General features: G+C 37.3%; 1 protein-coding gene across 3 annotated transcripts in view; it reads right to left on the bottom strand.

The window, feature by feature from the left end:
- Window positions 1-2297: 2297 nt before the first annotated feature.
- Window positions 2298-13463, bottom strand: part of ATP10D (ATPase phospholipid transporting 10D (putative)) — a 99214-nt gene continuing 88048 nt past the window's right edge. For all 3 annotated transcript variants that reach the window (XM_063107819.1, XM_063107821.1, XM_063107820.1), the window contains 3 exons: window positions 13084-13188; window positions 9212-9399; window positions 2298-4643 (listed from right to left, as the gene is read on the bottom strand). In XM_063107819.1, coding sequence (XP_062963889.1) covers window positions 4334-4643; window positions 9212-9399; window positions 13084-13188 — 603 coding nt within the window. In that variant the 3' untranslated portion in view covers window positions 2298-4333. The remainder of the gene's footprint in view (window positions 4644-9211; window positions 9400-13083; window positions 13189-13463) is intronic.

Below are 13463 nucleotides of genomic sequence, written 5' to 3'. Positions count from 1 at the left end.
TTCCAAGGATGATCAGAGACTTCTGCCATCTACACTCAAAAAAAAAAAAAAAAAAAAAATAGCCTTCTTGACTGTAAACAGTTTCCTGCAGAGAGCTGTACAGAAGCACTTTTCATGGACAGGGATGCTCCACAGTGCACTGCAAATTTTCATGTTTGTTTTGGGTTAATTTTATTCAACTGTTGTTTTTAACTTTATTTTTCTGTTATTTTGAGTTCCATGAAAGGCTTTTAAAAAAAACAAAGCAAAGCAGACTTTGTTCCTTTGCCAAGGCCTAACCGTGACTACAACACGAAATTAAACTCCGGAGAGATTTAAAATAATGCAGGCATTAGGGTAACAGGTTATACAGAAAGTTCCCTTTTATCCCATCACAAAAGTGATATTGAGATCCAGTCTGACTCTGTCAGTTTGTTTCTCAGGCACAGTAGCTTAGTGGCAAATTTCAATATTAACTTTGGAAACTTGCTTTTGATTTATTAAAAGCCAAGATAACTTACATGCTTAAATTATTTACTATTACTCTTCTAAAGTTTGCACAATTCTGAAAACTTATGAAAGACAGAGGTAAAAGACCAATAGCATCCATTTAGGTAGATTAAATAGCAAGACAAATGCTTAATTCTTTCGACATCAATATTAACAGTTGGCATTATAGGACAACCCATTCTGTAGTTTCATAGAGAAGTCTCCCTAGAACTTTCCCCATAGCTGGAGTTTGTTGAATGGAGTAAAACATCTTGTAATTTTTCTCAAAAGATGTTTTAACATCTGGTCTTGCCATTTCTTCTCACTGATAATCAAAATTTTAAAGATTCTTTAAAGCACTAGGCCACTTTATGTACATCAATTTCTGAAGCAATTAGTGGTTAAAAGTATTTTTCCCCACTAAAAAGCTTCAAAACACAAATCTTCATATATACCTAATTTAATTAGTCAGGTATCCATTTTGCAAAATCCAAATGCCTTTTGAACAAGTAGGATTCCCTACTAACCTCCACCAGCAACCTGGGCTGCCACAGCATTCCAATAGAGACTACCTGCAATTTTATACATGTATTTTTGTATTCTTTTCTATGTGTAAACATATTTGAAATTCAAAAAGTTGTTTTAACACTTGTCATGTTATTCAGTTACTGTCTTTGTATAAACCTAGTGAGCTTGAAATCTAGCAATTGTGGTCACAATTTTATGAAAGTTTAAGAACGTCAGTTTTGTTGCAGTCGTAGATACGTATTCGTATGTAACAACTTTTAGCTTTACTCATGTTCAGTGAAATGTACACGTACTTATTTTACATAATTCTTAACACAAATAAAATGGTATATAATCTTTTTTTTTTTGGATGGTATAGAGCATAAATACCGAGTCCCAGGAAATTGTTTCTCCCTCTGTAATAGCACGCTGCTGGTGCCCAGATTCCCAGCAACCAAAATTTACTTGTTTTATATCTCAGTCTCACAGGTACAGACTCATTTATTATAGATGACCAGTGAATGGCCCCTTGATTAATCGAAAATTAGAGGTTGCTAGTAGTCTCAAATAACCTGTTGACCATCCAATGAAAACTTTAGCCCTGATAAGAGCACACGGATCTTTAATGTTTAGAGTACATTTAGGGAACCTGACTCAATTCTTTTATAAATCTTATGGAATAAAATTATGTCTCCAAATACATACTTTTAATCAACTTTTCTTGGCTATTGGAAGCAATGATATAATGCTTGGTCCCCCACAATTTGGTGAAATATGCTAAATACCAAATGCAATGGATCACATCATCTTGGGTAACTTTGTGTAAAAATTATTTACTTGTAAATGTGACCCTTTAAAGGCTTAATACAGGTCCTAAATCTCTTCTGCCTAGGGACCAGATGTGTTTTATCGTTCAGAATTTTCCAGATTTTAGAAAGATAATACAACTTAGCACCTGGTGATAAAATACATTAATATTTTTATAGCAAAATATATGAATAATTATATTAAGTAAAGTATATAAATAGCCTCACATTTGTTCAGGGCATTAAGTTTGTGCCTAATTTATGACAACTCTTTCAGTTTTCAGAGATTTGGGGATTTGGGAATTGTGGATACAAGACTGTTTCCCTATAACATGAACATAGTATTTTCCTCTATTCATGTGTATAGATAATTCACATTGTGGAAAATGACCTTTTTTCTTGGTGTTTTTGGCTCATTCTTTTACTCCTTAGAGTCTAACCTGTTATTTATAAGTGAATATAACCCTAAATTTTTATGTATCAGAAGATAATGATCTCAGGGACTGAACACCAGCTGCTATGAGGATAACAAATTATATGACATCAGTGATACTTGCATGTAAAAAAAGGCCAAAACTATATTCTGGTAAGGTGTGCTTTTGGACTTTCCTTCTAGGTTCTGGTACTAATTACAGTTGGAATCAATGAGTGTCAATAGGAGTGATGACAATTTTTCAGTACACATTATTTATTAAAGTTTATTTAAAAAAAATCATAAGGAAGCAGAAAGCAACTTCCATTTGTCATGTGGGATTTTGAAAGTTCTAGAAATCGGTCTACGTAAAAGAGTATTTGCAATAATATCAGAAGGCTATAAAAAATGTCAGACTAGAATAGTAGGCAGCAGGATGAAGATTAAGCTCTGAGAATAATAGTTTAATAGTCATTAAGAAGACCTTGATGTAGACATTGAACATTAGTGTGGAGATTCATGAAGGACATTCTGGGTGACTGGTGGCTGACAACTTTCAGTTGAATAGAGATAGAGTTTTAAAAGAATTTCAACAGGAATACACAATTTTATAATAGCACCTGGCCTTTCTTGGTTTAAGTTAGTTTGCTGGTTCCAGTGAAAGCCAGCATACATGATTTGCAACAGCAGCAAACTTTACATAGACATTCCTGTTTTAAAGTGTATTAAAAAACAGATTTACCTAAGAACCTCATGGAAACCTTCTGAGAACGACGTGTATTAGTCTCAATTCACATCTCATTTTGTAGAGGCTACACCAGAAAAATTATAGGGTATTATAAAATCTATGAACCCTCAAGTAGTATTTAGAAGATTTTTTTTAAATTGATTGTCTCATTTTGATCACGCTATTTTCAGTTTTAGAATACAGGGAATTGCCAAATGGGCTGTAGGCTCTGCTGATTCTGTCTGCATGACCTGTGGCCTTTCTAATTGATAACATCTGCATAGAGGCAGACCTCATGAAAGGTCTTCTCTTGACCAGAAGCTAAGAAAGAGGAACACATTCCTGTTACCTGATGGAACCCTAGTGTCCCTCCTGCCCCTTCCCAATGAAGGTTTATTGTAGTTTAAATGTGCCCCCTAAATTTCATGTGTTGAAATCTCTAAATTTATATGTTGATTGGAGGTGGCGCCTTTTGGAGGCAATTAAATTAGATAAGATTTTCAGGGTGGGGCCCCCATGATGGGACCGGTAGCTTTATAAGAAGAGGAAGAGAGACCTGAGCTGACATGCATGCTCTTGGCCTCCACTGTGTTATGATGCAGTAACAAGACCCTCACCAGATGCCAGCATCATGTTCTTGGACTTCCCAGCCTCCAGAACTGTAAGAAATAAGTTTCTTTTCTTTATAAATCACTCAGTTTGTGGTATTCTGTTATAGCAACAGAAAATGAACTAAGAAAAAGCCCCACCTCAGGAAAACACTGAACTGAGCAGAGAGGTATGTCTAACATCTTCAGTCAGAAGACCAAAGGCAGATTGCCATAGAAAATAAAAAGCTATTAATAACACTAACTATATTTTAAACAGTACAATTATTACCCTATTTCAGGTACATTGTTGTTTAAAAGGCTCTTGGGAATTTATTTGTAAATATGGAAATTTCTACTGAGTCCTAACTAATCAATCTAAAAACTACTTTTTTATTGAAAAAAAAAAAAGTCAGATTGGAGCCTGCACATTTAAAGCATTTTCCAAGAAGAATATGAGATCTCTCAATAAAATAAATATCTCTCAAATGAACACCCTTAAAAATGTTCGCATTTCTAAGACAGTTAACATGCTTTTACGAAATCCAAAAAGTTTCATAAAAGCACTTGATTCCAAATTAAATATTTCACTTTCCTAAAGTCTGTCCAGGTCAAACTCTATCCCTCTTTTACAAATGTATATACAAACATACAATAATTGTCTTCACATTGTCTTCTTCAAGCCCAGTAAAATACTCATGTCCCTTATGGGAAAATACAAGTTATTCTTGCTTGGTTGAGGTGCTTCTTCAAAATCCCTCTTCCAAATTTGAAAGAATAGCTGCAACTCCAAGGACGGTACCCTGCTTTCTTAACCTTTAGAGGGTCAAGCTATCTTTGAGACCTTAGCGTAGCCTAGGTCTAAAGCAGTTTCACATACAGATAGGTTTCCTTGCTGAACAGCACAAGAAGTTATTGACTTCATTGCAAAGACAGCAGAAGGGCCAGACATAGGTCTTCTTCCTGACTTGCCAGCTGATCGGTCAGCATACTTAGATGTCGCTTGATTCATTTTTCCAGACCCTCTCCATTTCTTGAGAGCTTCAGTCCTCTCCTCTGGAGTTAGTCTGTCAAAGTGCTTAGCTCTCAGAATTAGAGATGGAAACAGGGATCCCTGAAGAACTCGAAATATAAACCTAGGTTACAAAGAGCATCACAGAATTACACTCCCTTCAAATGCATTAAGGGACACACAAAAAATACTAACCAATTAGAAAAAGTAAGAGGGTCTAATGGCCATTTGAGGTAAAGAGGGAGGGTAAGTGAGGCATAAAAAAATGAAGATAAAACCAATATTAAATAAGTTAGTATTCATAATGTACTTATAAATTACTAAGTGCTCTATAAGTGCTTGTTAAATTAATAAAAATAAATAAAATTTGTGAAAGTAGAGATATCAATAGTTGGTACATTATAGACTCGATGTTAGGTTAAATGAGATAATACATATAAAGCAGGCAGAGTATTGGCATATAGTAAGTGCTCAAAAAATGCTTAGCTATTTATATTAGTTTCCTATGGCTCCTGTAACAAATTATCAGACTTGTCCCTTCCAGGCCAAGCTAGCAGAGCTTTCAGTGATACAATGTTTTCAAATATTTTGTGAGTCTCTTATGTATGTCATTGGGATTTATTCCATTAGATCTTTCTTGTTTAATCCCATATCTTTTCCTGGATGCTGTTGAGATGGCTGAGGGGATCTATAAGTCACACACTCAATCTCTTCAACACTAGAAAAAAGGTCCAGTTACACTCTTGACCTTCTCTCCTGAGTGCACTCTTAACAGTTAATCTAAATTTAGCAACTCTGCAACCTGGATAGGCTGAGAATTTCCTAATCCTAGTTCCTTTTGGTTTAACAGCTCTTCTCTCAATTAATCTCTTTCCTCTCACATTTTACTATAAGAAGTAAGAATAAACCAGGCCACACCTTCTCTTCAACATTTTGCTTAGAAATCTCTTCATCCAAATATCCAAGTCCACTGCTTGCAAATTCTGCTTTCCACATTACTGTAGAACATTATATTTCATAGAACCTCTTCCTTCAAATTCCCAAAGGAAAAAATAAATCCCAGTGCATATTCCTCATTTTCTTCTGAGTCTTCACCAGCAGTGCCTTTAACATTCATGCTTCTAGCAACATTTATGACAATATGCATATTACCTAAGATGATACAGACTTTCCCTACCATGCTTCTCACTTTTTTCTGAAACCTCACCAACAGCAACTTTAATGTCTATTTTCCTATGAACAGTCTGTTTAAAAAAGTTGCTATAGGTCAAATGTGTCTCCCTAAAGTTCGTGTGTTGGAAACTTGACCCCCACTGTAACAGTGTTAAGAGAGTGGGAAATCCGATTATATCTGAAAGGTGAGGCCTTTGAAAGGTGATTCTATCATGAGGACTGTGCCCTCGTGAATAGATTAATCCATTCATGGAGTAATAAGTTATCATGGTGTGGACAGGTGGCTTTACAAGGAGCACATGAGAGAGCTCTTCCCATTTTGTCACCACATAATACCCTGCCTTGCCACAGGACCCTGTAGAGAGTTTCCACCCAGAAGAAGGCCCTCACCAGATGCACCCCTGGGACCGTGGACTTCCCAGCCTTCAAAACCATAAGAAATAAATTTCATGTCTTTATAAATTACCCAGGTTCAGGTATTCTGTTATAAGCAACAGGAACAGACTAAAACAGAAATCTAGGATTTATCTATCAAGTCCCTCAAAATTCTTCCAGCCTCTACCTATTATCCACTTCCAAAGGTACTTCATTTTTAGGTATTTATTATATATTATTTATTAGGTATTTCCAAAAATGCCACATTTTTAGGTATTTATTATAGCAGCACCCATCTTGCAAGTACTAAAATCTGTACTAATTTTCAATGGCTGCTGTAACAAGTTATCACAAACTTTGTGGCTTAGAACAACAAAAATTTATTTTCTCAAAGTTTTGGAAGCCAAAAATTCTAAAATTAGTTTCACTGGGTCCAAATCAAGGTGTTGGAAAGGCCATGCTCCCTCTGGAGGCTCTTGGGGATAGAATCTATTCCTTGCCCCTTCTAGCTTCTGGTGGCTGCTGGCGTTCCTGGGCTTGTGGGTAAGGAATCTCTGCCGTTGTGATCACACTAGCTTCTTTTCTGTGTATGTCAAATTTCCCTCTACCTTTCTCTTATAAGGACACGTGTAATTGCAGTTAGGACCCACCAGATAATCCTGGCTAATCTCCCCATCCCAAGATCCATAATTTAATGACATCTGCCAAGTCCTCCTTTGTCACATAAGGTAGCTTTCACAGATTATAGGGATTAGGATATGCATATCATTTAGGGGTCATTTTTTGGCTTCCCACAACAATATTAGATAGAACAATACCAGGACACTTCAAAAAGTTCATGGAAAAGTAGAACTAAAAGAACAAAAATCCATGAATTTTTGAAGACCCCTCATATTGTTAGTACTCGAAAAATTTTAAGGCTATAACATTAAAGTAATTGTTTCTTTAGGAATTCTATGAGTTCACAATTTTTTTTTTTTTTTTTTTTTGTCGTTTATTTCGTGACCGGCACTCAGCCAGTGAGTGCACCGGTCAGTCCTATATAGGATCCGAACCCGCGGCGGGAGCGTCGCTGCGCTGCTAGCGCAGCACTCTACCAAGTGCGCCACGAGCTTGGCCCGAGTTCACAATTTTTAATCGGAAAGCTGGTAATAGCAGTGAGCACTACTGAAACATGTCAGTTTAATAACGATATTGTTAATCCATTTTGTGTTGCTATAACAGAATACCTGAGGCTGGGTATTTTCTAAAGAAGAGGTTTATCGAGCTCATGACTCTGCAGGCTGGGGAGTTGGAGAGGATCGTGCTAAATCTGCCCCACTCACATGGTGGAGAAGTGGAAAAGCAAGTGGGAATGTGCAAAGAAATCACATGGCAAGACAGGAAGCAAGAGAGAATGAATCTAGGAAGCTGAATCTGCTCTCCAGTAACAAATCCAGACCTGAAGAGCAAGAACTCTTACTCCTCCAGGAGGGTATTAATTTATTCATGAGGGATCCACCCACATGACCTGAACACCTCCCACTAGGACCCACCTCCCAACACCACCACATTGGGATCAAATTGCAACATGAGTTTCGGAGGAGACAAATCACATCCAAACCATATCAATATACAACTATAACCAACATAGAATAACTCAGATGGGTTTTTCTTATGTATTTCTAGAAGACACACTCATTAGCAACAAAGGGTTCGTATCCACTGCGCCTTATGATCATGTCACAGATCAGAGTTGGCAAACTTTTTCTGTAAAAGTACAGATAGTAATATTTTAGGTAGTAATTTGTGACCCAGACAGTCTCTGCTGGAACTATTCAACTCTGCTGTTGTAGTGCAAAAGCAGCCATAGATAAATATGTAAATAAATGAGCATGTCTAACAAAACTTTATTTATGAAAACAGGCAGTGGGACTGATTTGGTCTGTCAGTTATAGTTTGTCAACTATATTATATTATTCTCATTAGAGAATAATATAAATTCACCATTTTGACTCTCATAACATGTTTAAAAAGAAAAACAGCTATAGTGTTTTCAGCTAAACAGGTAGATTCTACAAAACTATAAAGAGGAATAGCTCTAATAGAGCTCAAGGAATCTATAGATTAAAAATTTATGCATTCTTCTTAACCATTTTCATCCTATCCTATGTTAGAAATCAGGTTAAACTAAAATGGGGAGGATAAGTGAAGTCAGATGCGGAGGAAAGTTGTAAAGTGTTCAGTGTTTATGGATGCAGTAGAGACTGCTCCTTGTCCCTCAGTACCCACTATCTTCCTTTCAGAAACCTTCAAATTTTAGCCACCCAGTTACAGTCTACATAGGTTCTGGTTTGATATGAGCAATGAATGATGTATAAAACTTCTGGTTCATGCCATTAAAAAAAAAAAAGGAAAGCTACATGCCCTCCACTTTCTCTCTTTCCCCTTCTTGGGGTGGCAGGGGTGGGCAGGGGTGTGGATGGACTGATGATTGGCTATCTTCAATCATGTGGAGGATAAGGGCTATAATGGTTTGAACATTTGCCCCCTCCAAAAGTTGTGTCGGAATTTAATTCCCATTGTAACAATATTAAGAGGTGAGACATTTAAGAGGTGATTAGACGATAAGGGATCCATTCTGTTGAGTGCCATTAATGCCATTAAAAAAGGGTGAGTTCAGCCCCCTTTTGCTTCTTTTCCCTTTCACCTTCTGCCATGTGAGGACGCAGCATTCAAGGTGCCGTCTTGGAATCAGAACAGCCAAACCTGCCGGCGCCTTGATACTGGACTTCCCAGCCCCTAAAACTGTGAGCTAATAAATTGATATTTCATTGTGGCAGTACAAAATGGACCAAGGTAAGGACAATACCCTTGGGAGATGGCAGAGCAAAAAGACAGAGGAAGGGATCTAGATCCTTGAATAACCTTGTGAAGCAAAGCTGTCCTATCCCTGTGAACTGTCAATCAGATTAGACTTTTTCATGAGAGAGAAATAAACTGTTGTTCTCTGATAAAACAGTTAAAACCAAGACTTTGATTAGTACACAGACTGACTTCCCCACTTCTAAACAGGGTAGCCTGCCATCCATCCTTAGGAGTTGCTTGAAGGATTCTAAGCCTCTGATCCCATGCACTCTCTTGATGATAAAACAAGTACCATACCTGGGTAGAAGAGCAATGCAGGTTGTGAGGATACAAACTAAGTAGAACACTGGATCCAGCATGTGCTCCTGCATAATCCTGTAGGGGTTAGACGGTGGGTTGCAAGTCACACACATGGCTCCAAAAGCCAAGGCAAAGAAAAAATAAGACAAGATGCTACCAACTATGACCAGCATGTGGATCCAAGTCTGCAAAACAAGAAAAGCAGGGCAAATGAACACTCTCTCACTGGTAGGGTATGGCATCCTGGCAATCTGTTCCATTAAAGAGATAACACATCTAACCACTGGGTGAATGGTGTAACAAACCTTTGCAAACTAAACACAAAATACTGAAGAGATAAGAGCATTTTTCACGAATGGCTTATATCAGTATTTAAGTTCTGTAAAACTATATCAAATGCCAAAAGTTAATTCTGTTGATGAGTTTAGTCTGTATTACCCATGTGCCAGGAGGTGTTTGGATTTTCTCCTTAACTTTTTTCATATAGTCGCTCATTGGTCTGTTTCTTAAGATAATACTTTAATTCAATGATCCTCAAACTTTAGCCACTCACGTAGGTGACAGACATTACCATTCACCAATACTCTCATTATCCTCCCCTCGTAAGCATTTGGATGGACTGCACTTGCCCACTCCTTTGAAATTAAGCATGGCCATATGTATTGCTTTGACCAATTAAATGAGTGGAAGGGTATGCAAAACTTTCAGGTTGGAAGCATGTAAGAGTTGCTGTGCAATTTTGATTGCTGTCTCCTTTCCTTCCATGCTAGCCAAGAAGTTCCCTTTCGGGATAATTCCAGATAGTACAGATACAAGACACAGCGTGGGCCACTGAGCAACCTTTCAGAGGACAATTGCTTCTAGAGCTGTTTGGAACATCAGCCAACTTTATATGAGCAAGAAATAAATCTTTGTGTGTTACACCATAACATAGCTACTTTCATACCCTCATATAGCTTGCAATATTATTTTTCTTTAAACTGGCTCACTATTTAATGAAGTAACTTTATTTAGAAAAACAAAAGTAGATCATTACTTCAAATGTAATATCAGCATTATGTGTTAAAATTGAGTCTGGGATCTTTTTGTTATAAAGAAAAATTAGCAAGAGTTATTGTGATGAAATACAATAGCATCAAATAGGTTTCCTCCTTGACGTAATCAGAAGTAGGAAAGAGAAATACCCTCGCATTATGCAGTATTCAGTGGTATTCAGTTCAATGTACAGTACCACATAAAAATATAAAGTATACTATTGGTGGCATATGTTATACTTTTTAGGGAAACACTATCTTTATTAGTCTTGTTTTATTTTCTAGGGCTATAATTTAAAAACAAGATTCCATTTTCTCCTTTTCTCTCTTAATCTTGCAAAGTTTTTCCCCATGGTAGATACCTTCACGAGAGTCACAAAGACTGCTTATTTCTTGTAAAATGTACAAACTGCTAAGAAAATGTTAGCTAACTCCTAGATTAAGATCATCATGCCCCTAAAACAGTGATTTTTTTTCCCCTTTCTCAAATGTCCTTCCTTCTATTTGAGCCCTATTGCTCTAAAGGTTTTCTCGTAAGCTGTGCTTCTAGCAAGTGAGATAGTGTCTTCATAGAGTTGACACATTGAAGTGAATCCATACAAGTAAATCAAGGAACAGTGGGTAAGAACTGACAGGGAAGTGGGAGGTGGCAATAAGATAGTGAGTGAGAGGGTTTTATATCCCCAGAATGGCTGACTCTGATCAGCAAGGGACCTACAGAGGTCAGGAGCTCTAGCCACGCACCCTCCGGCATAAGAGGCAATCCTCTAATGATGCATCCTTTATGCTCGTACAGCAATCTCTTTCCTCTTGGTGAGGACACCCAGCTTTATGCTCGGTCTTGGCAAAATACTCCTTCCCTAGTCAAAGCGTATGACCGAAGCTAAGAAAACAGGATTCCGTCACCAGGGCCTATACTGGAACGCAAGGAGGCAAGGGCAGAAAGAAAATGACTGCAGCCAATTTGCACCAGAGGACCAGCCTGACAAGCCTGCCCATGAGTTCTGTACCTTGGATCTTCAGAGCTATTCTGTCCTCAGGATTTTTTGTTGCTGTTGTTACCTTACTTTGTTTCGTTTTACCATGGTTCTTCAATGTATTTTTAATAGATTTTCTATTTGTTCAGGTTGGCCAGAATAGATGGTTGTTGCTCATAATCGGTGATCTCAAACTGATACATTTTATGTGTCAGATTCTCTGGAACACTAACAAATGTCAGACCTATGGTACTTCCTTAGGTGGTAACCGCAAGTACCTATGCAATTACTTAAAAATTAAATTAAATACATATTAAAACAACCCCAAATATTTCAGTTCTAGAATTCCCTTTACCCATCTGGTATTTGCAGATATTAATCTTTTATTACATTCTGGGCTTCTAAGATTTTGCTGTAGACAATTATAAGCAAAGCAAGTGTTGCCAAAAATAAAATCAGCCCTGCTTTAGAAATTGTTGTAAATAATTTTATAATATAACCTATTATATTTTATTTAGTTATTTAAAAAAAATTTCTTTCAGCAGTGATCTGTAGTTCTCATTGAAGAGATCTTTCACCTCCTTGGTTAAATTGATTCCTAGGTATTTTATTTTTTTTGGTGACTATTGTAAATGGACTTGTTTTCTTGATTTCTTTTTTTGCTAGCTCATTATTGGAGTATAAAAACACTACTGATTTTTGCGTGTTGATTTTATATCCTGCAAATTTACAGAAATTGTTTATCAGCTTTCAGAGAGTTTTGGTAGAGTCTTTAAACTAATATATTTTAAACTATAACCTCATTCAGCTATTTCCTGTTTGAAATTCATTCATTACCAGGATGGTAAATACACCCCAAACATTGGTTAGTTATTTAGTCACTCATTTATCTATTCAAATAATTTTTGAGCATCTACCTTGTGCCAGTCTTGTCCTTGACACTGGTATACAGCAGTGTACAAAACAGGCATGAACCAAGCCCTCACAGAGATTACAGTCTAATGCAGAAGATAAACATGACCCAGATAATCACATAGTAAATGAATAATTATAAATCACTGTTAGAGCTATGAATAAGAATAAGAGCATGAATAAGAATAAGAGAAAATGATGATTAGTGAACAGCTCTGGAGAAACAGCATTTTTGCTGAGACTGAAAGACCTAAAATAACATTTGAGTTGGGTAAAGTGCAGGGATACAAGGGAGAATTAAAAATACCTCCATTAAAAGACATGGTAAGTGCCAAGGCCCTGATGTGGTGGTGAGCTCATGTATCTGAGATACTGAAAGGGGAATAATGAGGTTCTATCCCATGAATAAGTGAAAATGAGGTTGGAGAGAGAAGCAGGGGTATTGAGGCCTTACAGGCAACCTCAGGGCTTTCAGGTTTTATTTCAAGTATAACAGGAAACGAACAAAAGATTTTACCCAAGGGAAAGCAAAAAAGATTTTTTTTATATATTAAGAAGGCATAAAATCACCACTTACTGAAGTCAGCGTACTGGGATTATGGCACAACACCTCTTTTTATTTTAGTTGAAAGACATCAGCTTGACCTTGAAAAATGATGGCTGTAGAAGGGTAATTATTCCTCCAGCCTGATTCATACCTCTGCCATTGAAAGAGATCATGCAGGTGTTTCTCACTTTCCCTGGCTACACATCAACCTCAGCTTAACACGGCACTCAACGACCACCAAGAGTGGCCAGGAATCGCCCTTCTTCCACGGAGTCTTTACCTTTCTCATTACCACTTATCTTCCAGGCATGAAGGGCTTAGCAAGGTCACTGCTAATGGAAGACATTTCCCCAAGCATAAAAGGTTTCCGGCTGCTTCAGAGGCAGGAAAACCACTCACCAAACTCTTGCTTTCGATGACCAGATGGAGGAGAATAATGAACAGAGCAGCTGTGTTCAGGGGGTTTCCAAATGCAAAGATGTCAATGTCTGAGCCCTGGTAGGTCTACAAAGAGAGGACAACAGTGGTGACCTTGGAGAGCTGTGCACACTTAGTGTGAGTAACACCACATTATCCACAGCTCAGCTGAGACTTGAGTCCCTTCCACAACGTTCCCATTTACTGTTCATTTAGGATAAACTTGAACATTTCCAGAAAAGAAAAGAGAGACTGAACCTTTCAGTTGCAATTCCTCTTTATTCTTAATCATAATTTGTCTTCCTAGAATCTTTTACTCACACTTATAAGCTCTTTAAGGTATAGAGAAATCTGTTCCACTT

The sequence above is a fragment of the Cynocephalus volans genome, chromosome 9 (genome assembly GCF_027409185.1).
Source record: "Cynocephalus volans isolate mCynVol1 chromosome 9, mCynVol1.pri, whole genome shotgun sequence".
NCBI lineage: Eukaryota > Metazoa > Chordata > Mammalia > Dermoptera > Cynocephalidae > Cynocephalus > Cynocephalus volans.
The sequence above is the reverse complement of the archived record's forward strand: the minus strand, read 5'-3'. Positions and strand labels throughout refer to the sequence as shown.